At 41.9% G+C, this 23503-nt stretch overlaps 2 protein-coding genes across 3 annotated transcripts in view; one reads left to right on the top strand and one right to left on the bottom strand.

Annotated features, from left to right (window-relative positions):
• LOC140574785 (rho guanine nucleotide exchange factor 26-like) overlaps nt 1-16584 on the top strand; it is a 66270-nt gene extending 49686 nt beyond the window's left edge. For both annotated transcript variants that reach the window (XM_072694756.1, XM_072694757.1), the window contains exons 13-16: nt 2435-2644; nt 12634-12704; nt 13423-13527; nt 15025-16584. In XM_072694756.1, the coding sequence (XP_072550857.1) occupies nt 2435-2644; nt 12634-12704; nt 13423-13527; nt 15025-15167 (529 nt within the window). In that variant the 3' untranslated portion in view covers nt 15168-16584. The remainder of the gene's footprint in view (nt 1-2434; nt 2645-12633; nt 12705-13422; nt 13528-15024) is intronic.
• Nucleotides 16585-17131: 547 nt separating this feature from the next.
• The window catches only part of dhx36 (DEAH (Asp-Glu-Ala-His) box polypeptide 36), a 59182-nt gene continuing 52810 nt past the window's right edge, over nt 17132-23503 (bottom strand). The window contains exons 24-25 of the mRNA XM_072695364.1: nt 23111-23263; nt 17132-19428 (exon numbers count right to left, since the gene is read on the bottom strand). Of these exons, the coding sequence (XP_072551465.1) occupies nt 19234-19428; nt 23111-23263 (348 nt within the window). The 3' untranslated portion in view covers nt 17132-19233. The remainder of the gene's footprint in view (nt 19429-23110; nt 23264-23503) is intronic.

Raw genomic sequence — 23503 nt, forward strand, 5'->3', positions numbered from 1 at the left:
TGACCTGTCCTTTCAGACCAGGACGTGTTCTGACTTATCGTTTGCCTTGAAAGGTTTATGTACACTATATGGACAAAAGTATTGAGACATCTGTTCATTTTTTGCTTCTACTGAAATCAAGGGTATTAAAGAAGAGTTCATCCTGCTTTTGTTGGAGTAACAGTCTCTACTGTAGATTTTGAAGGAGCATTGCTGTGAGGATTTGGTTGCATTCAGCGACAAAGTGTTAGTGAGGTCAGGATGTTGGATGATCACCACCCTACCTCATCATCCCCAACTCGTCCCAAAAATATTGTATGGAGCACCAACCATCAATCCAGAGTATGCAGTTCCACTGCTTCACAGCTCAATGCTGGGGGGCTTTATATACCCCTACTAGCCCACGCCTGGCATTAGGAGGCATGGTGCCAATAGGTTCGTGTTAATCTGTTGCAGAGAGTGCTATTCTGTTGGCTGCACTTCTTTACAGGGACTAGATTAGATTAGATTAGATTAGTAGCTGAATGCATTCATTCAAAGGGGTGTCCGCAAACATTTGGGCATATAATTGAGTGTGTCTGAATGATGCTGTGCCTCAGTAAAATATTACTCTCGATCTTTACTGACCTATAATAAGCTGTAATACTGATGTCCTGTAGGAAACTCTAGTGGCCCAGTTTACTGCATGGTTCTTGCAGGAATCCTAAGGTACAACCTAAGTGCTTTTGAATGTTCTTGACTTCACTAGTCTTTAATGATGGCCTCCTGCAATTTTATCAACACCCCTTTAGAGCACATATTATGAGTTCCTACGAACAGCTGCAAAATGCAGACACTTGGAATCAACTCCAGACCTTTTATGTCCTTAATTTGTCATGAAATATATAGAGGAAATGGGCCACACCTGACCATTAAACTGCTTATCAGTCAAATCCATGTACTTAACTGTGGATTTGAGGAACTGAGTGGAAGAAAATGCTGCAATTCCTAAACAGTTCAGTCACATCTTGATTGCTTTATTTCATGAATTTTCACTGTCCAAATAATGAAGTATGTTTATGTAGTTTATATCGGTTGTTATGAAAGGCTAACGTAGGTCTCATGTAGCCTTATGATTGCTGATTGTCTGTGATTAGTTGGCTCAGCTCTAATGAAGTCTGTACTGTGCTGGCAGACGTTTATATGCATGCGCCTTAGTGCCGTAGTCTAGCCTCACAGCAGGGCCTGCTGGCTCGCTGTGTCGTTGGGTTCAGTGTGTTCTTTCTGAAGCACAGTTAGTTTGTGTTTCTGGAGTCGTGAGCGATCCGCGCCTCTGCGGCGTTAGACCTGCATTACCTAAACTCTCCGATTACTTCCACATGGCACAAGCCGGCACGCTCAGGAAGCAACTGACTGGTCATATGGGGAACACTTAATGAGGCCCAGGTGCTCATGGGAAATGTAGGCACAGTGGAATGTTAATACTGGTTGATTTACTGTGATTGGCTGAGTCAGTAGTTCACTGAGGTGTGTGTGTGTGTGTGTGTGTGTGTGTGTGTGTGTGTGTGTGTTTATTGTGTATTTAATTTATTTATTATTTTTATTATTATTATATTTTTTACATACAGTAATAACATGCATTATACAGGTTTAACTAGACAACAGATTAGGGGGAAGAAAATAGAAGAGCTACGTTTAGAGGTCATATTCAGGATGAGACGTTTGACAAGCCTAAATAATATCTACTACCAAATTTTCATTTCATATAAAATATTGAAGTATTATGAATATAAATTTTAAATAAAAATATAAAAATATTCATATATTAATTGTTGTTTTAATCTACAGCTCTGTTCATCTAATTTTGCTTTTCATTTTTTTGTTTTAGTTTTTGCTGCAATTTAATTTTATAAAGTTATTTATTATAATTTATTTATATATATTTTATTTATATATTAATGTATTTGTTTATGATTATATGGTCCTGTGAAATTGCACAGGACTACTATTTTGTAGCTGCTGAGCAAAAAAAATAAATAAATAATTTCCAAAATAGGAACTTTATAGCATTAGGAAAAATCCTTCTCAGCTTTTAATGGAAGTGAAAAATATTTTAAGTGGTTTTGGAGCATTTCTGTACGTCCATCATGGAATTATAGGAAAATATGAAGAATATCAGTCAGATTCAAATCATATTACAAAGTAAACTAAAAAAAATCTGAAATTCATAATTATGTGATGGCTACAATATACATATATCTGCTTCCATACTGTTTGTGAAATTTGTGCTTTTTCATTTTTCATACTGATTAGTGTATACATCATTTTAAAGCAGGAAAACAGAAGGAAAAGTAGTGTTCAGCATAGTGTATGAGCAGGGAAATGTGTACCGATGACCCCCTGCTGTAGTTCTACACTAACAATAAAGATCTGTTCAATATCTCTTTTCACGATCTCTTTTTTTTTTTTCCCTCAGTGAGGAGAGTTATACAGTGATAGACTATGCACTGAGGGATCAGATTTGGGTGGGACCGTGCCAGCCTGAAGATCTGAACCTTTCTCCGACCCGGACCACTGCTGGCATGCTGACGTCACGGCAGGGCGGGGCCAGCCATCTGTTCCGCCTGAAATTCCGCAGCAACCACTCAAGAGAAAAAGTGCTGATGATCCTGGGGGCGGAGCTGCTGTAAGTGTGGCCTACACCACAACCATGTTTCCATATTAATAACGTAGAGTATTTACTAACGTACCCACAAGTGCCTCGCTCTCGTAAGTAGTGACGAAAGAAAGTGCAGCTTTCTGACGCTTTGAGGTAACGGAAATCTCCAAAAAATATGATGCATTGATTTGCCTTGATTTAAATGTGTATGTTGTTTTAACATTACATACATAAATAATTAACAATAATTAATAATAATATAATATTAATGTATTCTTTGATCTTTCTTTTCTGTATTATGATCTGTTTCAATATTTTATATTTTAAATATTTAATTTGTTAATTCCCTTCTGGGAACAACCTCACCTACACACACTGATTCTCACAGACACACACTGTGCTTATTTCATGCATTTCAAATTTTGGAAGACACTTAAGAGATTATGTCATTCCGTTGCTGAGTAAACATTTGGAGACAGGCCCTGGTGGGAAGTGCATAGTTACAGAAGTACTTTCTGTTCTTAAGTAGGTCATATCGGGACTCTCAGGACTCCCTCCTTTTTTTTTGTGTCTGGTTCATGGAAATTCTGTATTTTAGCTCCCAGTTAAATATCTTGCGACTCACTGCACTTACTTCATACTGCGTCTGTTGCAGTTTCATGTTACTGGGAGCAGTGTTGGCATAGGCATGTCTTCTTTTCCTAGAATTTAGGTTGTGTTAGTAACAGAAAAGTAAAATCTTTGGATGATTTAGTAGCTGCTAAACATTTGTATATTTTTATTTTGTAAGTCACAAACTTGCTCTCATTTCGAACTAGAAAACGTACAAAAATAAGTATAGGTCAGATATTACTCATATTATATTATCTGATTAAATAAAACAATAATCCATTTACATTTATGGCATTTAGCTGACACTCTTATCCAGAGCGACTTACAAGGTTACTCGTATTACAGCGTTGGGCCAACGTAGTGTTAGGAGTCTTGCCTAAGGACTCTTATTGGTGTAGCACAGCACAGTCACTCAGACCAGGAATCAAACTCCAGTCTCCCACATCTGTTGCGCCACACCAACCACTGTACGCATAATAAGCACTTACTGCTCCTTATAAGTGAGCTTATGTACTCACTTAAGGGGGGGAAAAACATAGTGCATCCAACAAGAGTGACAGACTGAGTGTTTCTTTTATACAAGAATAAAACTATACCGAAAAATAGAAAGCACAGATTCTATAGAATTCAGTAGAAGTGCAAATAAAATATTCAACCAGATGATCTCTATTCTGCTGGCGGAATGGCCACTATGGCTCCTGGAAAAGACGCTAACCATGTGGAGACCACTGTGTCACATAGTCTCCAGTGATTTTATTGGTGTTATAAAACAGCAGGGACCAAATACAATACGATCTGTTCTGTAAACTAAATGTAATATTTTATTAATAATTGCAGTAAACGGGTCTTTTGCTGATTCCCTTGTGAACATTGAGTTGTGCCCACCAACGTAACGTAATAGTCCATAAACATCACAAGGCGCTTCAGTAGAGAGTTCAGTTGATGGACATATGTGTAGACAGTCTTGGGTATTTTATAGCACCTTTAGCCAGTCAGATTTTAGAAGTAGTAGTAAACTGTTTAGCAAGAGGATAATTAGAAGAGCAACAAGCTAGATTGTAAAGTGGATGGATTACTTATTGCTATAGACAAGCATTTAAGAGATCTAGTGATTCTGTGTGGGGGAGTTTGTAGGTGAAATCCTATGTAGGGCAGATTGAACAGCACTCCACCAGTGTTTTCTAACAGTAGAGTTATAAATCCATTTACAGTGCTGCTTTCCTCACTCACTAACCAGCCTTGGGTTTAATGTCTGCCCACTGTGCCTTTACAAAACAGCACTGTAATAATATCAAAAGATATGTACAGTAGGGGTCAGCAATATGACATGTTATCGAACAATGATAGATTTTGTTATTGTGATGCACAATATACTTTTCGAGGCATATCAAGAGTATTGGATGAAGCGCAGCACTTAAAAAAAAAAATCCCTGTGCTGAGCATGGGAGAGTTGTTGCATGGTAGTTTTTTAAGAATCTGTCGCTACTGAAAATGAATATGAGAAATATTGTGTATTGTGAAAGTCACAAAATATTGTGATAATATTTTTACCATATTGCCCACCCCTAATGAACAGTGCTGAATGATGTTGATCAGTGTTTATAAGGATATGTGACAACTGACACAAACCTACATAAACATTTATAATAGTAGTTTGTAATATTTGTAGTATTCAAAAGATCAGATGAATCAATTTATTGGATGAATCTTGTAGATGTTCCTGCAGATTTACTGTCGTTGTTTTTGAAAGTTGAGGAGAATGGTTAGTCTTGTTGCTGATGCAGCTTTCACACCTTTTTCAATCTGATAGGCACTAGTGGGTTTGGCATCAGATTCCACACACTCGGAAATCCAGTTCAGTTACTAAGGCTTTTTACTCAAGTTTCTGGGTGAGAGTGCCAAGTATTGTTGCGACGTTTTGATGCGTGCACAGTTTCTGTTATGAATAGCGATATGAGAAGCGATAGCTCGTGGTAGGGGTATATGATATGATACTTCTCGATACTAAAGCATTTCATGATATGCAGTGTGCAAGAAGGCCTATTAATGGCACAATACCACTATAAATACCATTAACTTGTACAAATGCCATTATTCTTAGTCTTATTTTACACACTGCACTAAATCCAGTTAAATGAGACCAATCGTTTGAGAATGCACCATCCAACTTGATCTTCTGTTACTGATCATTTTTTGAAATCACTATACTGATGATACTGATGCTTGAGTTGAGCAATATGGCAAAAATTAAAATGATAATACTTGAAGACATTTCTAGGATACACATCAAGCTACTTAACCTTGAGGTTTAAAACCCCTTAGAACCTGTAACCCAAACCTTTTCACTTTCACAACAAAATTACTGTCATTTTTAGCATCAGTTACATAGATCCTATAATAGAACCCTGTGGGACTCCAAACAGTTATCACATAGTGTCTGTATTATAAATGATTTGCTATCATACAGGTTTTAAGAAGTTTATTGATTGAACATAATAGTCATAGTAATAATAGTTCTCTGTATTAAAACATACTGTAAAAGTCATTTACAAGCATTTTACAAGATAAATCAAATTACACCAGAATAATTATGTTCCCTCTCCATAAATTATGGTTTCAGTGCAGTGGTACAGTAGTGGTAAAGCAGTACAATGGATACATACAATGTTCTTTAAGTAGTGATGGAAGATCTCCTGTGAGACTGTGTAACTGAAGCGTTTCATTCTAGATGAACTCATAAAACTAGGCCATCAGACACTCCACAAAAAGGAACACCGCTAACACCACCACAGCACACAGTGTGAGGCAGTGATATTTCAGGCTGGATTTGATGCAGGATTGGAGTAAATTGCTCTGGATAAGAACATCTTAAATTCCATGGTCAATAAAATTGAACATTTCTATATGATTTCTAAGTAATTTTATCTACTAGAGAAATAGATTTCCTTTGGGAAATAAGCCCTGAAACAACATAAATGATCCACCAGTTGATTATGACCCTTTTTAATAAGTCATTATTTAATAACTAATTATTTTAAATTTTTTTATCAAAATATTTTTTTGCATTGCAATGTCGAGATGAATGTGAAGCGCGGTAAATAATTAGAGTTAAAGTGACTGTCTGGGTTGCGGTTAACATGAGGCCTGAGATGTGTGTAGACTGGTGAGTTTCCTTTGTCCATTTTCCACACTCTCTCCCGTCTGTCATCGCTGGGTAAATGCTGGTGTGGAATTCCTTCATCCGGCTCCCTCAGAGTGAACCCCGTCCTCCACTGGAGCTCACTCTTGCTCGCCTGCTCTCTCTCTCTTGCTCGATCTCTCTCTCTGTTTCACGCTGGGTGTAGTTTATTACTCCGTGGTGAGCTGAGTGTTGCAAGCTTTGTTGTGAAGCTCCTCACTGAAGGGTGTTAATTGGAGGAAGGCTCTGTAATTGCCCCTCATTTCCCCCCTTCATCTGCCCCCCCCAAAAGCTAACAGAAGATCTGAGACTGTTTGTGCATCATTGACTGTGTGTGTCGGTTCACATCTCTGTATGGCTCTCTAGGCAACTGTGTGTGTGTGTGTGTGTGTTTGTATATGCCTCTTTATATAAATGATTGGTTGTTGTTCAGTCTGTAATGATAAACATGGGTGGGTGGGGGGCTCCCTGGAGGGTTTTGACCTGCTGACAGGAGGTTGTGAGTTCAAGTCCCCTGCAATGGCACAGTCTGAAACAGTCTGAAAAGTATGTTTTCTGCCAGTGCTGCCAAAAACAGGAGTTGTCAGTATCGGTCAGTATGATTCACTGAATCATTGGGGTCTTAGTGTGTGTGTGTGCCTTTTTGGAAAGCCCCCGGGTTTCAGAGCATGCTTACCCTCGTCGTGATGTCATCAGTGCGCTCCTTTTTTCCTTTCTTGTTGCCGTCGGACTGCAGTGTGAAGCGTTTAGCGCATTGTTTCGGTGGTTGCTAAGCAGCAGCCCATTGTCAACTGTTCTGTTCCCACAATCCTGCTGCCCACGTTTATCGCTCTCTCCTCCATCCTGCTGTAACCGTATCCACTGTATTAGAGTGCCACCCCACTACTGGACTCGCTCTTGCTGTTGTCTGTATCTTCCCCCCCAGTGTTCAGTTTCATGTTTGACAGAAACTTCAGCAAAAGTCAGAGCTTGGGCCTCGGGCTAAAGTGAAGCTGGTGGATCTCGACTAGCCTTCAAGAGAGTGGATCTTGTGCAGCCGCTGGGGTCAGGCGTGTATTCCAACCTTCAAAGACTGTGTCGTGAGGGCTGGAAACAGAACGGGCCTTCAAACAGACCAGAGAGTTTCTGGATTTAATGAGTGCTGATTAAAATCTCTCTCTCTCTCTCCCCCACACACACACACACACACACACACACACACACACACACACACACACACTGTGTATATTTGCACGTCTGCTATGCTGTGTATCAGCTGGTGCTGGCCTGAGGCGTGAGAATGCCTCTACCTGTTGTGAGCATGTGTGCGTTTGTCCACATGGCTGGATTCCGATGGGCCAGCTGCTCTTCCCACGCTAACTGGACCTGGAACACACTCCATTCGTTTCACTGTTCACACCAGAGCTGGTCATGGAACTTTAACCACTGAAAAGGTCATTGCATAACCACGGACATGGGTGTAATAAGTGTGGAAATTGTTGTAGTGTAGCCATGTAAATTAGGGTAAAATAAACAGAAACATAAAAGTAACATAACCATAGAAAAGGGTGTAGCATAAGCATTAGAGAGGATGTAGCATGAGCATGGAAAAGGGTAAAAAGAGTGTAGCATAATTATGGTAATGTAGCGTAACTGTGGCAAAGGGTGTAGCATTACCAAAGACATGGGTGAATCATAACCATGGAAAGGGGTGTAGCATAAGCCCTGAAATATGTGCAAATATAATAGCGAACTGCATAAACGGATGCATGGAAATGCTTGTATTATAAGCAAGAAAATGGGTGCAGCATAGACATGGAAATGGGTGTAGCTTTGTAGATTGTAGGACAATTTAGAGTCTACAGTCCCGTCCCGTCCCGTCCCCCCACCCCAGAAGAAAATACACTGACCCACAGAGACAGTCTGCGTCATAAAAGACACGGCTCGGACCCCCAAATTAAAAATAGACACTTTGGCATCTCATTAAGCAGCAATTAGTGAATAAATGAGTCACATCCAGCTCATGAGTGCTAATTGCTGCTGTTGTGTAAGGGCCGCCCTGTCGCCCCGTCTTTGAAGCGGCTCAGAATAAGAATCAGAAAGTGATGAGCAAGCGCTGAGTCACAGCCCACCGCCGCTGGTGGACTTCTACATACAGGCTGCGTCTGAGCAGCCTGCCCGTAATTGCGTCTGAGTGTGTGTCGTGTCCAGGCTGCGTGTGCGTGCCGACTGGAGGTTTGTTTCCAAGTTCGGCGCTAATGCGGTTCAGCCTGCTCTGCGGAATAACAAACCACACAAAAACACTTGTTTCTGTGGAACTGTGGCAGAACGGAGGACTGTGGCCGTGACCAGATGAAAAGCTCACTGTCAGCAACACTGAATGGGGATTGACTCATATCCGGCCTGTCCTGCCTGTTTGGCCCACAGACGGTCCAGTGTCTCAGTCTTGTTTTGCTGTTAGAATTTCTTTGTTGCACACTAGAGCAGCTGTTCACAAAATTTCCTGATTTGTCCCAAATGTCAGTCAGTCAGCAAAGGCATGTTGGGTCTCTCAGCTTTGCTTTTTTTCACTATGTAGCTTAGAAGCAGTGGAAGATTATTCCTCACTAATTAGCATCCTAAATCATCACACCCTCCTCTCAAACTGCGTGGAGTTGTTGGGTGGACTCTAATAGACTTGTTTTTGTGGTGTTTGACACTGTGATGCATTCTGTTTGAATAGAAAAAGCCCAGAATAAAAAAAAACAAGAACAAGGTGGAAAAGTTAGAATATTGTTAAAGCCTAAATGGCTGGTGACTGGAAATGTCTGGCCCTACGGATGGCCCAACCATGACACACAGCTTTGCAAAGGTTCGTCTTGACATTCCTAAATGCTAAATCCAGCCTCTGCGCTGGTCAATACCCACCAGAAGTGGTTTTAGAGGTGACAACCGATCCAGCAGCAGCAGGCTAATGGGCACCAAAGACTCATTGATGCGATTCATGGAGGCCTCACCTCAAAACCTACAGGACTTAAGGGATCTGCCACTAACGTCTAGGTGCCAGATACCACAGGACACCTTCAGAGGTCTTGTGGAGTCCATGGCTTGACCAAGCTCTTTTGGGACGTACTCAATGTTAGCCAAGTGGTGCTAATGTTATGGCCGATCGCTGTTTACTTTTATACTTGCCTGTACACTTTTTATTTGCAACAATGTGGCTGTGTTTGGGTAGTTAGTGGACATTCGGCCACTCCCCTCTATCGGAAGTGGTTTCTGTGGCACTGGACATATCAGTAGTCAAACTTGCCATTGAAGAAAAACTGTCCCTCTCATTTGTCAACGCACTGCTTGTATTGATGGCATCACGCATCTCTCTCTCTCTCTCTCTCTCTCTCTCTCTCTCTCTCTCTCTCTCTCTCTCTCTCTCTCTCTCTCTCTCTACCTCTCTCTCTCTACCTCTCTCTCTCTCTCTCTCTCTCTCTACCTCTCTCTCTCTACCTCTCTCTCTCTCTCTACCTCTCTCTCTACCTCTCTCTCTACCTCTCTCTCTCTACCTCTCTCTCTCTACCTCTCTCTCTCTCTCTACCTCTCTCTCTCTACCTCTCTCTCTCTACCTCTCTCTCTCTCTCTCTCTCTCTCTACCTCTCTCTCTCTTTCTACCTATATCTCTATCTCTCGCTCTCTCTCTCTCTCTCTTTCTACCTCCCTACCTCTCTATCTCTCTCTACCTCTCTCTACCACTACGCTTTAATGGGCGACAGTGGGCCTTACCTTCTGTAATTGGTCCGAAAGTCCGAACCATACAAAAAAACCTGCCCTCACACTGCCCTACACAAGCCGTCATGGTTCGGTTTAATCCTGACTGAGATCATAGGCTCCTTTTGACACCCTCACCCCTGCTGTTTTGGTCTGGACCACACTGAAAAGTCAGTCCAGACGGTCCAGACCAAACAAGGTAGGAGTAAAAACACCCCCTTAGTTACTGCAACACATCCAAAAAGGCTTGATCATTAACTGACCAGCAGTCGGAGCAAACAAGCCCCTCCACCCCTATTGTGCTGCTGGCAGTGGTCTGGGTTTTTATCTCCAGCAGTGATTTAACCATCAGCGGCCATCAACTCCCATTGTTTCCTCGACTCTCTTTCCTGAATGCTGTATTTGAATAGAGAACATCACATATCTCCTAATAGCGTCCTACGCTTTCATATCCTCCATTAGGGAGTAGGAACGGCCCGGCTTTATATGACATCCGTGACTTCTCGCTCGCCCGCCCGCTCTGTGCGTCTGTGTGAGAAAATAACAGGGTGTTCTCAGTGAAGCAGGACGGAGACAAAAGCAGAATTCAGTGCAGGCTTTCTTTTGCTTTCAGTGAGGCCGGGATCTGATTACGCTCCGTAACTCTACCTGCCACTTTCAGCCTGGTCCTCGCACACAGGAACAGGAGTGGCACTGATTGGTGCACCATGTTGACTGAGGTCTTTTTATCTCGCAGAGTAAAGGAGCACACCTGCATTGGTGGCTCGCTTTGAATTTGGGCAGCACAATGTATTTTAGTGCAATACTGATGCGCTATATGGACAAAAGTATTGGGACACCTGCTCTTTCATGGTTTCTTCTGAAATCAGGGGTGTGCAGAAATAGTTTATCCTGCTTTTGTTGAGTCTACTGTCAAGGAACAGACTGTCTACTAGATTTTGGAGCACTGTTGTGAGGATTTGATTGCATTCAGCAAGAGAAAAAGAGTGTTAGTAAATTCAGGATGTTTTGTGGATGATCACCATCCCACCTCATCCTCTACTCCCCACCTCATCCCACCAAAAGTATTGAATGGAGCACCTATCCACCTATCCTCATTCCAGAGAGCACAGTTCTTCCACTGCTCCACAGGGGGGTTTTATACCCCAGTAGGCCACACCTGGCATTAGGCAGCATGGTGGCAATAGATTCATGTTTATGTGCTCCAGAGAGTCCTATTGACAATACCTCTCTACAGGGAGTAGACAAGCGGTGTGTGTGTGTGTGTGTGTGTGTGTGTGTGTGTGTGTGTGTGTGTGTGTGTGTGTGTGTGTGTGTGTGCATTTGCAGATCTCGATCAGCAGTGGGTGCAACATAAAGTAGCTGAATGCATTCATAAGAAGGGGTGTCCACAAAAATGTGGACATGTAGTGTATCAATCCTTACCAGTTCTCTCAGGTTCCAGATCAGTTTCTGGGCCTGTTTCAGATGAATCGAGGTGTTCACGCCATGCTTTGATTCACAGGCATCAGTAATTATGGTCATAATAATGAAGCTGTTGTCACCTTCATGGTTTACAAGGGTTGTTTCATTACACACTACAGTCACAGTGCTTCAAGTCATGTAGAGCTTTTTAATATACTTTTAATTAATGATTTAATAGCCATAAAACGATCATAATGCCTATGCGCAAAGAGGCATTGAATTCTACAATTAAGCCATAAAAAACGAATTGGTTCACCCACCAAAATGTCCAGCTGGCAGCCCAGAAGTGGTCACTGTACTAGAGACTAAACTAGAGATGATGAAAAAGTAAACATATTAAAAAGAGGTGTTTTGGCATTTCTCAAACTATACTATACTATATCTATTTTAACCAGTTTGTTTGAATAAAAGACATTAATTAATACAATATTGGAGTTTGTATGCACTGCTGTGTGACCTGGATAGTGGTCTTTTCCCTTTGTTTATGTGATCTGCTCGTTTCTCTCTTTTTATCGTTATAAAAACCCGGCTGTGCTTTAAGATGTTGTGTTAAACCTACATGATAAATATACAAATTAAATAAGCCCAGTCACTCACAGCGACATCATAAAATGTTCTTACATTGACCTTCATGGACTTCCTCCTGTGAAGTTGGATTTGGGCAGAACTTGCATTGAACTCAAAGGAGAGGTCATAGGAGAGACGTAAGCAACCTTCAGCGAGCAGTATGGTCGGGGGGGGGAGCTTTTTAACTTTGCATGCAAGTCAAGTGATTTCATTCCAAGTCATTTTGGAGCATTTCTATTGGTCCATTCATCATGCCATTTTAATACAGTGTAAAGAACAAGTTCCAGATTCACGTCATGCCAGAAAGTAAAAAAAAAAAAAAAACACCCCCATGATTACAGTAGTAATGTTTATTCGACTGTAGCTGACTTTAGAGAGAAATGCTCAAAGGAATAAATGGAAAAGAGCACAAGATGTGATGTTAATGATGTGTAATGTCTCTCTCCCTCTCTCCCTCTCTCTCTCTCTCTCTACACAGTAATGAGCGTGCTCGCTGGATCAGTGCACTGGGACAAAGCAACAATGAGAAGAGGAATTCTGACCGAACAAGTGAGTGTGTGTCTAAGGATTTTACCTTCTGTAAACTAAAGCAGTGAACCTGTTTCAGCAGGATTTGTGGAGCTGATATCATTAGTTCTGTACTAAAGAAATGCCCTCTCTACCTCTTCATGTTCGAAATGAGAGGGGCTTTGCTAAAATAAGACACTGTCTGTTTTAAAGGCCACACAGTTGATAAAGGAGCATTGAGGTCGTCTCTTCGTGTGTTCCTGTTGTCTAAATGATTGTTGGTTTCGGTCACTACTTTGTCAGATAAAGAGAAGAAGTTCAGAGAACTTTTAAAACTCACTCAGAGAAACAACACCCCCTGCTGACCATGTGGTGTAGTGCGGCCCCTTAATTTAAGCATAGTGTCAGTAGCTCTATTTTTTTTATTTAACTCCCTGTCTGGAGTTCCAGCTACGGATCACTTTATGAGGTTTCAGATATTAAAATCAGCATAAAAGACACACAGCATAAAAATATCTATTTAAGCTCTAAATATTTTTCATTTTTTAATTTAAGGCTGATTAATTTTCAGGCTGAAGTTTGCTTGTTTATTATGGGGCGAATTACCAGTAGTTTATAACAGTGCTGTTACATAATAATAATAATAATAATAATAATAATAATAACAATAATGATAAATCTGAGAGCCTGACGTATGTTTATACATTTGCCTGTGTGAGATTTTACAGTGCTGTGGTTTGTTTCTGTGTGTGTCGGTCAGATGCCATGCAGGTGGAAGTGATTCGGACGTATACGGCCCGGCAGCCGGATGAACTCTCACTGCAGGTGGCCGATGTCGTGTTGGTCTCTCAAACAGTGGATGACGGTCAGTGTTCTTCCTTTTTGTCTTTAACAGAAACCGCTAACGCTTCACCTCATAATGCTAATTTGATTATAATTATTATTCAAAATGAGAAGACCTGTAGAATAACTCATTGAGACACGTTTCAAAAACCCTGGTTAATAACCCTTGTTCAACCCCCTCCCTTGATAATAACATAAATAATGCATGATTGAATAATGAATGAAAGCTATTGGAGGCTGTTAGCATAGCCTGCAATAGTAGCTGGTTCTCATCAGGTTCATTAACAGATGCTGCCCTTTTTATTTCAGTCCTCTAATCATCCCTCTGTCCTGCCTTTCAACCCTGTTACTTCTCTGATTGTTTTATTAGAAGGGTTCAAATTCAATGTTCAAATGATTCAAACTCAAAGAGTCATTTTACAGAAATCAGTGATGATCAGTTCTCCAAAGTATGTATTCATTCATTCATTCAAATGTTAGGGGGCCAAAATAATCCTTCAGGATATTTATGAACATTTGTGCTTTTAGAAATAATGCAGATTGGAATTATGGTGGAATTGCTGATTGCCTAAAGAATTTAATTCCAGAGAATCTGAATCCATAGCATCCAGAGTTTTACCCACCTTTTATTTATCCTTTCATGTTATCCTTTGTGAGCTTCTCCTTTTATCTCATCCACCATCTATTCCACTGCTTATCTGACTCGGCCCACCACACAGATCAGTGCATTTACCTGAGCTTCGACAAGGCTGATCGAGAGCGGTTCCTCTGGCTTTTGTGTGCGAGGCTGTTGGTTGGAGCTTTATTGATTAGACTTATTTATTTACTTTAGTGTTAAAAAAAATAATCCTGCAAATAGCCAGGAGCCGTATCCTGATGTGAGGGTCCGGCCCAAAGGTCTTTTGTTTTTTCAATCCTCTGGGTTGTGGGTCAGACGATAGTCCCCCGTGAGTGACGCTCGCTGGCCAGCTTTCATGTTGAAAGGGCACTGTGCCCAGAATAGGCCATCAAAAGCCCGCTGAATCTTTAAGTACCCATTAAATATACAGCAGACACTTGAAAGCAGAATCTGCTGCGTTTTTGTTTTTTTCCTTTTCAGCAGAGAAAAGAGCTTTTTGTACAGATTTCCCAAAACATCGAAACACTAGCAGTTGGGATGTGTTCAGTAAGGATGCTCAGTGGCATCTGGTGTGGCTTCAAGGCGACTGGATTTAAGGTCTAATATAATGGGGGTCTTAAATTTGTTTATTTTATTAAAATCGAAGGTTTCATCATATTCATCATATCGTTTATCGCCATTTCTCTAAAGTCATATCACCCAGCCCTAACTCTAGTACCCACAGGAAGAAGCACACAGCTAAGAATATCACCTCTCACAGTGCGAGTTCCTTTCACTGCTAGATTTGCTACAGCTCCGATACCCTTCCTCCTTATAATCCATGCCAATAAGCCGCCTTTAGCCCTAGTGTGAATTTGAGACACGCTTGTTTGAAACTGTGCCAATTCTGTGCCCCTACAGGTTGGTACGAGGGCATGCGTCTGAGAGACGGAGAAAGGGGCTGGTTCCTGTCCGAGTGCGCTCAGCCGATCACCTGCCAGGCCACCATTGAGAAGAACATGCAGAGGATGGACCGCCTGCAGGGCCTGGAGACCAACGTATGAGCTCCATTTCCTCAACATGAACTCCTACAGGGAGGAGATTGGAAGACTGAGAGGATCAACTTGTACAGGCCTTCACATGACGTAACCGTACCAGCTAACGTCCTCCAGTCAGACCTCAGCTGCCAACAGACCTGGAGACGCCTCGGAAGAAGCTCAGCATGAACCGGAGGCACTGTTATTACAGCTCCTGTTCTCCAGAGCTACTAGCAGAACTTTTATTAAAGTCTGCCTACAGCTTTTAATGGAGGAGCCCAGCTCTTTTTAACAGACTCCACGGGAGAAGAAGAGGATTTGGGAAGCCATTGGTTTTTAAAGAGGTTCAGGTGGGACTTCATCCAAAAATGCTAACCTGGCTAATGAGATATAGCTATAAAGTAATCCGCTAGAGTTCAGTATGTAAAGACCCGTCAAATTTGAACATCTGTCTATACGCAGTATACGATATGATTCCAGACGTTGTGCGTCCCGATTCTCCGCAAGCTTTCATCCGTTGCCAGCACTCCTGGGTGTTGTACTCCTTTACTTGCATTGCCCAAATCAGCTGGCTGCTGATTTCCCTTTAGAGCCCAGTGGAGCCATGCAGCTGTGTACACCCTAAAGCAACTTGCTGTCATCAGTGATACACAGCAATGTTACATAACGAGACCATCGCAAGAAACAAGAGGAGCCTAATTAAATCAATAACAACAACAACAAAAAAAGCTAAATTTATATTTTTATATATTTTTTTTCTGGCTGTAAAAATAGTATGCTTTTCTCTTTCCTCAAATCCCTCGTTAAGCTTTATGAATTTTTAGCATGCCTGTATACGTTCTTTATTAGTACGTGGGCTTGTAACCGATAGCTCTGATGTAGGAGAAGAGGAGGCTGTGCTCAGGGAAGGTCTGCAGTTGAAAAAGTACTCCAGCAGCACACTTAACCAGCAGCAATTTGCATAAATTGTCAGCACCTGTAAAAGATGACAAGCCGTGTGGTATTTAGTGACGTCTTACCTAATGCCTTTTATCTGTTTGTAAAGATCAAGAGCTGCACTTCAGCTCCTCTTTTATAAAAGCAGCTGGGGGGCTGGGAGCGGGGGGGAGGTCTTAGAGGAAGGACTGTTTTGAAGCATAGGCGGCCTACTACTTTTCCCCTTCTGAAAGAGACATCGGGGCAACTGTAATTCCCATGTAAGATGTACCTACATACAGATCTGCTTCATTAAACGCATGCGTGCCGGGTTTAAAATGAAGGAAGATGAAACCGGTCCCGGATTTGCTGTGCTTTCTTCTCGTTCTGGCTTTGACTCGGGTCTCAGGGAGAATGCTCGTGTATCTACAGTGTGAATGATTGTAAATCTAATGTAAATATGTTTTAAATAACCTCACAGCTTAAACAACTAATGCACACAGATTTGTATTTCATAAAGGTTTTATTGTTCTGACTGGGTGTGTGCTGTTTTTTTCCCTCTCTATCTGTATTCACTTCAAAATGTGTAAAAAGCCCCTGGTTTGGAATGAACTACCATTACTCCTAATGAATGCCCATTATACCAGCTCCACTTCCCCTATCGGAGCACTGTGTAGCTCTCTAATTACAGCCTGTACATCTTTCAACATGTTTCTCTGTATACTTTCCTCAATGGTCAGGACCTCGCATCATCCTCTATAAGAATTGGAGCCGCTATGATGGGCCACATTCATTCCAAACCAGGGGTGGTCATAAGATTCTTATAGGACTGTGTATAGGGCTGGGCAGTATGACTGTGATAAATCTGGTCATCATGAAGCACAATAAGCTTTTCTAGGCATATCGAGGATATCGTCAGTGCTTAAGGAACACTGCACTGTTGGTGATGAAACGTTGATGCAGTTGATCAATCAGACTGGTTTAATTAGATGAAGAGCAGCAGATGTTAAGTATAAAACTCAGTGTGTTCAGTGTGGGAGGGCTTCTGAATAGTAGTGTTTCAGAATCTGTGGCTACTGATGCATTTTGACTGCAATCACATATCAATCACAGTTAATATTGTGTTACAGTATTTCATCATATGGTAAATACCATAAATCCCAGCCCGAACTGTGTAGTTCTTCCAGTCAAATCATGGTGAAGTTGGTGAGACTTCACGATGACCCTCTTTGTGTTTATTATGGTGTGCACAGAGAGAGGCAGGGAGCGGAGACTGCAACTTAATGGTAATTTTAATAGTTTGTGGCGTCCAGACGAAACAGTGCAAACAGAAATAACAGACCATTATCAATAATAGTAATAATAATAACCAAAAAAAAAAAAAAAAAAAAAAAATCATAATTCCAGTCCTGACCGCCTCATCAGTTATTCATTACCTAACAGCAAAACGCTGCTGTCTGCCTCCACCGGACCAGCAAACACAGCTGCGCTTCACCCGGAGTGGATAACTTAGTAAAGTTTAACTCACCATCGCTGTGCTTGCGCTCAGTCTTCTCATTCAGATCTTAAGAACTTAAAGGTGCAATAAGCAGCATTTCCACATGGACTTCTTTTGCACGTACGGAACAAAACAGGGTGAAACGCTCAAATGTGCTGAGATCTAAGATTTGATTGAATTTTTTGGTTTGTTTGCTTGTTTAAACACAAAGTATTACAAATAAAACTGCAATTAAGTCTGTATTTAAGATCCTGCACAGCCAGCTAGAGCAGGGGTGGTCAACAGGGGCCAGAGTCCAGCACAAGTTTCTGCAGAGTTCCCTGCTCCAAGGCTACGTCCACGCGTAGCCGGATATTTTTAAAAACTGAGGTCTCTGGTCTCCCAACCAAAAGAAAACGCAGTTTTTGGTCAGTGTTGTCAGTGTTGTCGTGTGACAAAAGAAACAGGCAAAAGAAAGCTTTCTAAAAATGCTGACCTCACAACACATGCATGTTTCTGGCTGAATCTCAAATTCCTCCTTACTTCCTACATAGTGAACTACAGAAGTCTACATGTCAGCATTTCACACTCCCCACCAAGCATACGTCCGATTCCTAAAGGAGTAACTTAAGAAATAATGAAGGTGTGTCCGAACACGCCAACATAGCAGAGCAGAGCATTTGGTGTGGGAACATGTTAACAGGTCCCCAGATGATTTATATATTTATATAATATTTATTTATTTATTATTGTTAGCTGGATATTATTACAAACGGAGAGGTCTATCTGTGGTTTGGCCTCCTATCTACAAGATAATACTGTTATTGGTCAGTGTTGTCGTGTGGACGAGGAAAACGGCGCTTTCTGAAAACGCTGACGTCACAACACACGCATGTTTCTGGCTAAATCTCAAATTCCTCCTTACTTCCTATATAGTGAACTATATAAGTCATAGAACTACAGCATCTACAGCAGATAGCACCATATTTGAGATGTCCACACATGAATAAATGTAAATACTGTTCCATTACAGGTTGTATTAAAGCTCTGTTTAGATTAGAACCTGTAAATTTGAGATTTACATAGTGCACTACATAGGGAGCAGCCTGTAATTTGGGATTAAACCTCTGTGTTTACTTATTCCTTCTTCATGATGTTTTGATGTCCCTCTTTATGAGGTACTGTCATCTCATACAGAGCTAATTTGCTCATGCAAGCGGTTTTGTCTCTATACGGAAATACTTTTAGAATTGGTATAGAGGGAAATCTCTGTGTTTAAAAATATCCGGGTATGTGTGGGCGGGGCCTAAGAGGCTGCGAAAAGCCAAACACTGTGCAGGGGTCCAGCTCTCCAAGACCAGAATCGCCAACCTCTGGTTTAGAGGCATATTTGACCGGAAGCATCCACTGCATAAATGATCTCCACTGACTGCTGTTTGTCTTCTCATCACCATTTTACTTTTTTTTATTATTATTTATTTTATTTTTTTTTTTTTATCCATTAGTATTTTGAGGTGACGTTTTCACAAGTTCAGTCAGAAATTCTGCTAACATGAATGAACGTGAGTGAATGGTTACACAAGCTACTGGGTTCCTGTTCAAATTCCATCTGAAAATTCTCCTCATCGCACCTTTACTGCAGCTAAACTGGCTGTCTGTCCGTCCGTCCCCACGCTGATGTGAAGCACAGTTCTGAGGGGTTCAGTCGTCCCAGTGCTGGGGGATTTTCCTGAACGGCTCCTGTGAGGACGTCGCCCCAGGGCTCTCCTGGGTTGTGATGAGGTCGACGATGGCTGAAATCACGGCACAGTCTTTCGAGCTGCGGTCGCTCCAGTCCACAGGGCACGGCTGCTTGATCTTCTCCTCCAGCAGCAGGTCCAGCTCCTTTTTCAGATTCTGAGAGAGACACAGGGAGAAAGCACAAACTCTCACTACAGGGGCATTTTCAGTTCTGATACCGATACATAAACTTTGCATGAGTCGATACCTGATACAGATCCGATACCATTGTTGAATTAATAAATCGTGTATCTCACCATGTCGGAGAGACTTTGGATTAGCATTAGGATTGACTTCAACATTACTTTACGAACTTCGTAAAACAAAATAACAAATTAACACAGATATAAATGTACTAAAGTGCTATTTATTTGTCACTAAAATAAACAATGGTGGAGGACCTTGACACAAAAAAGTTAAAATAGTAAAAATAATAAAGTTAAACTTCTTAAAATATATTAAAATACATCAGATGTATCAGCCAAAACTAAAATGTTAAATATTTAGCATAATTCAAAATAAAATCAGCTGAACCTGAGAAAAAAATAAGTAACTTGGTCAAACAAACAAGCAGCAAACAAAAATTTCAAACATGTAAACATTTAGTGCCGTCTCACACCAACCAATTAAAGTGAAAGGATCGGTTGCATGGATCGGCCTAATTACCCGATACCTGATCCAGCTAATTTTGTTAATATCAGGACAGATATCTGATCCTAATATCGAATCGGTGCATCTCTAATCAAAACCACCTGCCTAAAACTGAGTAGGCCCCCCTGTGCCCCTACAACAGACTGATCGAGGCACTCCATGGACTCCACAAGACCACTGAAGGCATCCTGTAGTATCTGGCAGCAAGACGTTAGCAGCAGATACTCCAAGTCCTGTAAGTTGGGAGGTGGGTCCTCCACGGATTCAATCAATGAGCATTGTAGCCATGAAATTGCTGATTCACGGTTGTCTTTTGGTAGGTTGGTAGATGTTCTGACCCCGTCGTCTAGCCATCACAGTCTTCAAGAACTGACTGTTCTGTTGCTGCCTAGTATAATCACACCTTGCCAGATGCCTCTGTAGATGTATTAATGTTATGGCTGATTGGTGTAAGTATCAAATACTAAGAAATTTAGCTAGTAAAGAACATTGAGCACCCTTATTCGCCACTGACCAGCAGTACAGTGGAATTCAACCTCCACACTTAACTCATCCATGGCCATGAACATATATACTCCACTCTACACACTAGTGAATATGGCAGCGAGAGTGGTGGGCAGCCACCTCAGCACCCAGGAAGCAACTGAGGGTTAGGTGCCTTACTCAAGAGCACATGCTTAGCTGTGGACACCCGTCCTGGGGAACAAACTAGCGACCTACTGATCCCAGGTCCGCTCCCAGTCAGATTAGAGAGAGCAAAGGTTTGAATGATTCGATACTGCATCACTGATGGGTTCCTGCTTTTACCACAGTTTTGCCTGTTAATGGACGGCTGTAGTTTAGTCATGGAAAGCTCAACAGCAAGTGCTCAATGAGATGAGTGCGGACCTCCAGGAAAGACAACATTACGACAGCAAGGAGAAATGCAGGGATAGTGGAAGTGCAGTAAAACTTCCATTAGCACTCCTCTTCCTTACTGCAAAAGAAAGCAGAAAAGCAGACGGCCTTGTAAAAGGTGGGCTTCTATTGAATCTGCTCGAACTCTAAAAGCTGAATCCGGCACCCTAAAACATCAGCTAAAAAGCCCCCGGCGTCTGAATGCGTGACGTTGAATAAAAACAGTAAACTGAACGCAAATGTGGGCCATTAATGTCGCTGTGTACTTTTATGGCAGTGTGATTTGCTGAGCGGTAATGTGGTAATGCACTCTGCTTAGAAACAGGTGTCACTGACGGGCTATTTGACGCATGTTTCAATGGTTCACTTCACTGTTGCCTAGATTTAGGGCTGCTGTTGCAGGCTGCCTTCATGGCCTGGAATGGCCGAACTAACTGAAAAACAGACCTTTTTGCCTTCAGACTTCTTAGTATGACCCTCCACACCAGGGGTGGTCACTTCCCTCAACACAGACAAGCCAAAACATTCTGGACGCTCAAAGTATACTCTGAGTAACTCAGAGTTATCTGACAAGGCCTGGGTTATAGGTCAGACAGTTACTGACCTGTCCGGTCCCATGGACAGACGTGAACACCTGAGCAACTTTACTAAGGGCCAAATTGTTATGGTCAGACGGCAGTGGGTCAGAACGTCTCCAAAACTGCAAGTTTTGTGAGGTGCTCCTGATCAGGACACCTTCAGAGGTCCTGCAGAGTGAGATGTGTTGGCTGCACATGGAGAGCCAACAGCATGTTAGCGAGGCAGTGACATGAAAAAATGTCATGCTGTGCAGAAGGCAAGAAAATGATCCAGGTCCAGATCCAGGGTCAGATCCAGGGTCAGATCCAGAGCACAGAAAAATCTATGGCACTTCCTCCTCACGTCACTCATAGGTAGTAGCTGGCTCCACATGTGTTTACCCTCCTAGTGTTGGGGCATTGCTAGCAATGGCAGGAGTTCACATGAACAGGGATTGTGTTTGGGGATGGGGATTTTTAAGTTGAATCATTTATAATATAATTTATATACAAGAAATGAATAATAATAATAATAATAATAATAATAATAATAAAAAATCTACCCCAAAAAACACACTGATCACACATACTCAAACACCATGGAGCTGTGAGAGGAGAGGAGCTTTGACGGAGATTGACTGATGGATGGAAAAGATGGTGGCATGTACGTCCTGACCACCACCAGCATGAATTCAGCCAATCGTTTAGCCAATGAACGATCAAAGCACATCTGTGTCATCACAATAATTTCTATTAAATAATATTTGTCCAAAAACAGTCAATGAGAGAGTCGTCACTGATCCAATCTGTCGCTGTCTGGTCAAAACCAATTTTTTTTATATATATATAGTTTCCAGCTTCTACCGTTCATGTACAAATCAGCAGTAAGAACAGTCTGTAAACCTATAAGCAGGATGATGGTTTAAAAGCTGGGAGGAGAGAGAAATAATAAGGGAGATCAGCAGTTTCTTATTCTCGCACCTAGGGGGCAGTGTTTCAACTTAGTCTACAACTGAAGTCTACTCTGATGTTAAACAGGCTTAAGAAAACAGGACTCTGTCAAATAACAGCTGATAACAAATGAAAGGATTACACAAATGTAATCTAGCCAACTGACCTTCATAGGCTGTCTTAATTAGTAGATCCCACAGCGGTTTTGGGGGAAATATTCCTTTAACTCAAGGTCACAAAGTCCACAAAGAAGGAGCGGTACAGACAGAAAGATGATTAACGGAGTAGAATTAAATCAGAATTACAATAAAGAGTAGTCAGCAGTGAACCAGGGGTTTCCATAACTTACAGTATTTTGCAAAGGCCTGGGGGGGGCTTGGATTTGGATTGGAACTCTAGGCGAACCGCTCATTTCCACAAGTGAGGACAGCATCCTCATGAGGAACATCACAGCCTGGTTTGAGACCAGCACCAAGCTGGTCAGATGGGAGTGTTCTCCATCTCCATCTATCAGACCATCTACAGTAAGCAGTGTTGGACCAAGGCTAGGAACACTGTAAAGGATCCCGGCAATCCCAACAACTCTGGACTCTGTTGTTCTCTCTGTGGGGGTGAGGAAAGAGCTTTCGTCTGCTTACCCCCCAAAAGGTGGATCTCCTAAAGAAACTCTGGTGGGGTTCACTTAGTACACAATAAACATGGCTGGTGCTCAGGACTTTCCAGCACAGAGGCCGCAGGCTTACCTTGACCAGGTGAGCGATGCGAGCTGGGGACTGGAAGACGATCCACTCGTCAACAGCGATCGTCTCCTGGTCCTTGTCCTTCTGGATGGAGATGTCGCCTCCGAAGAAGAGCAGGGAGAAGGGAGACACCTCCGTGCAGTCATACAGGAAGATCTGCAGCAGAGAGACAGAAGAATCAGAAATTAGGAACACACTTTATGGCTTCACTGGACAGCAGCACAATGGAATTCAACCTCCAGAGTACAGCGATTATGGGCACACACATGCCCGAGGAGCAATTTAGGGGTTATGAGCCTCAGTCATGAACGTTGAGGGAGAAGAAGGTACGGTTTCTTCACTCCCACTGCCAAATCCACAACCTTTCGGTCCTTTAGCCGACTTCATCAACCTTTA

The sequence above is a fragment of the Salminus brasiliensis genome, chromosome 13 (assembly GCF_030463535.1).
Source record: "Salminus brasiliensis chromosome 13, fSalBra1.hap2, whole genome shotgun sequence".
Lineage (NCBI taxonomy): Eukaryota > Metazoa > Chordata > Actinopteri > Characiformes > Bryconidae > Salminus > Salminus brasiliensis.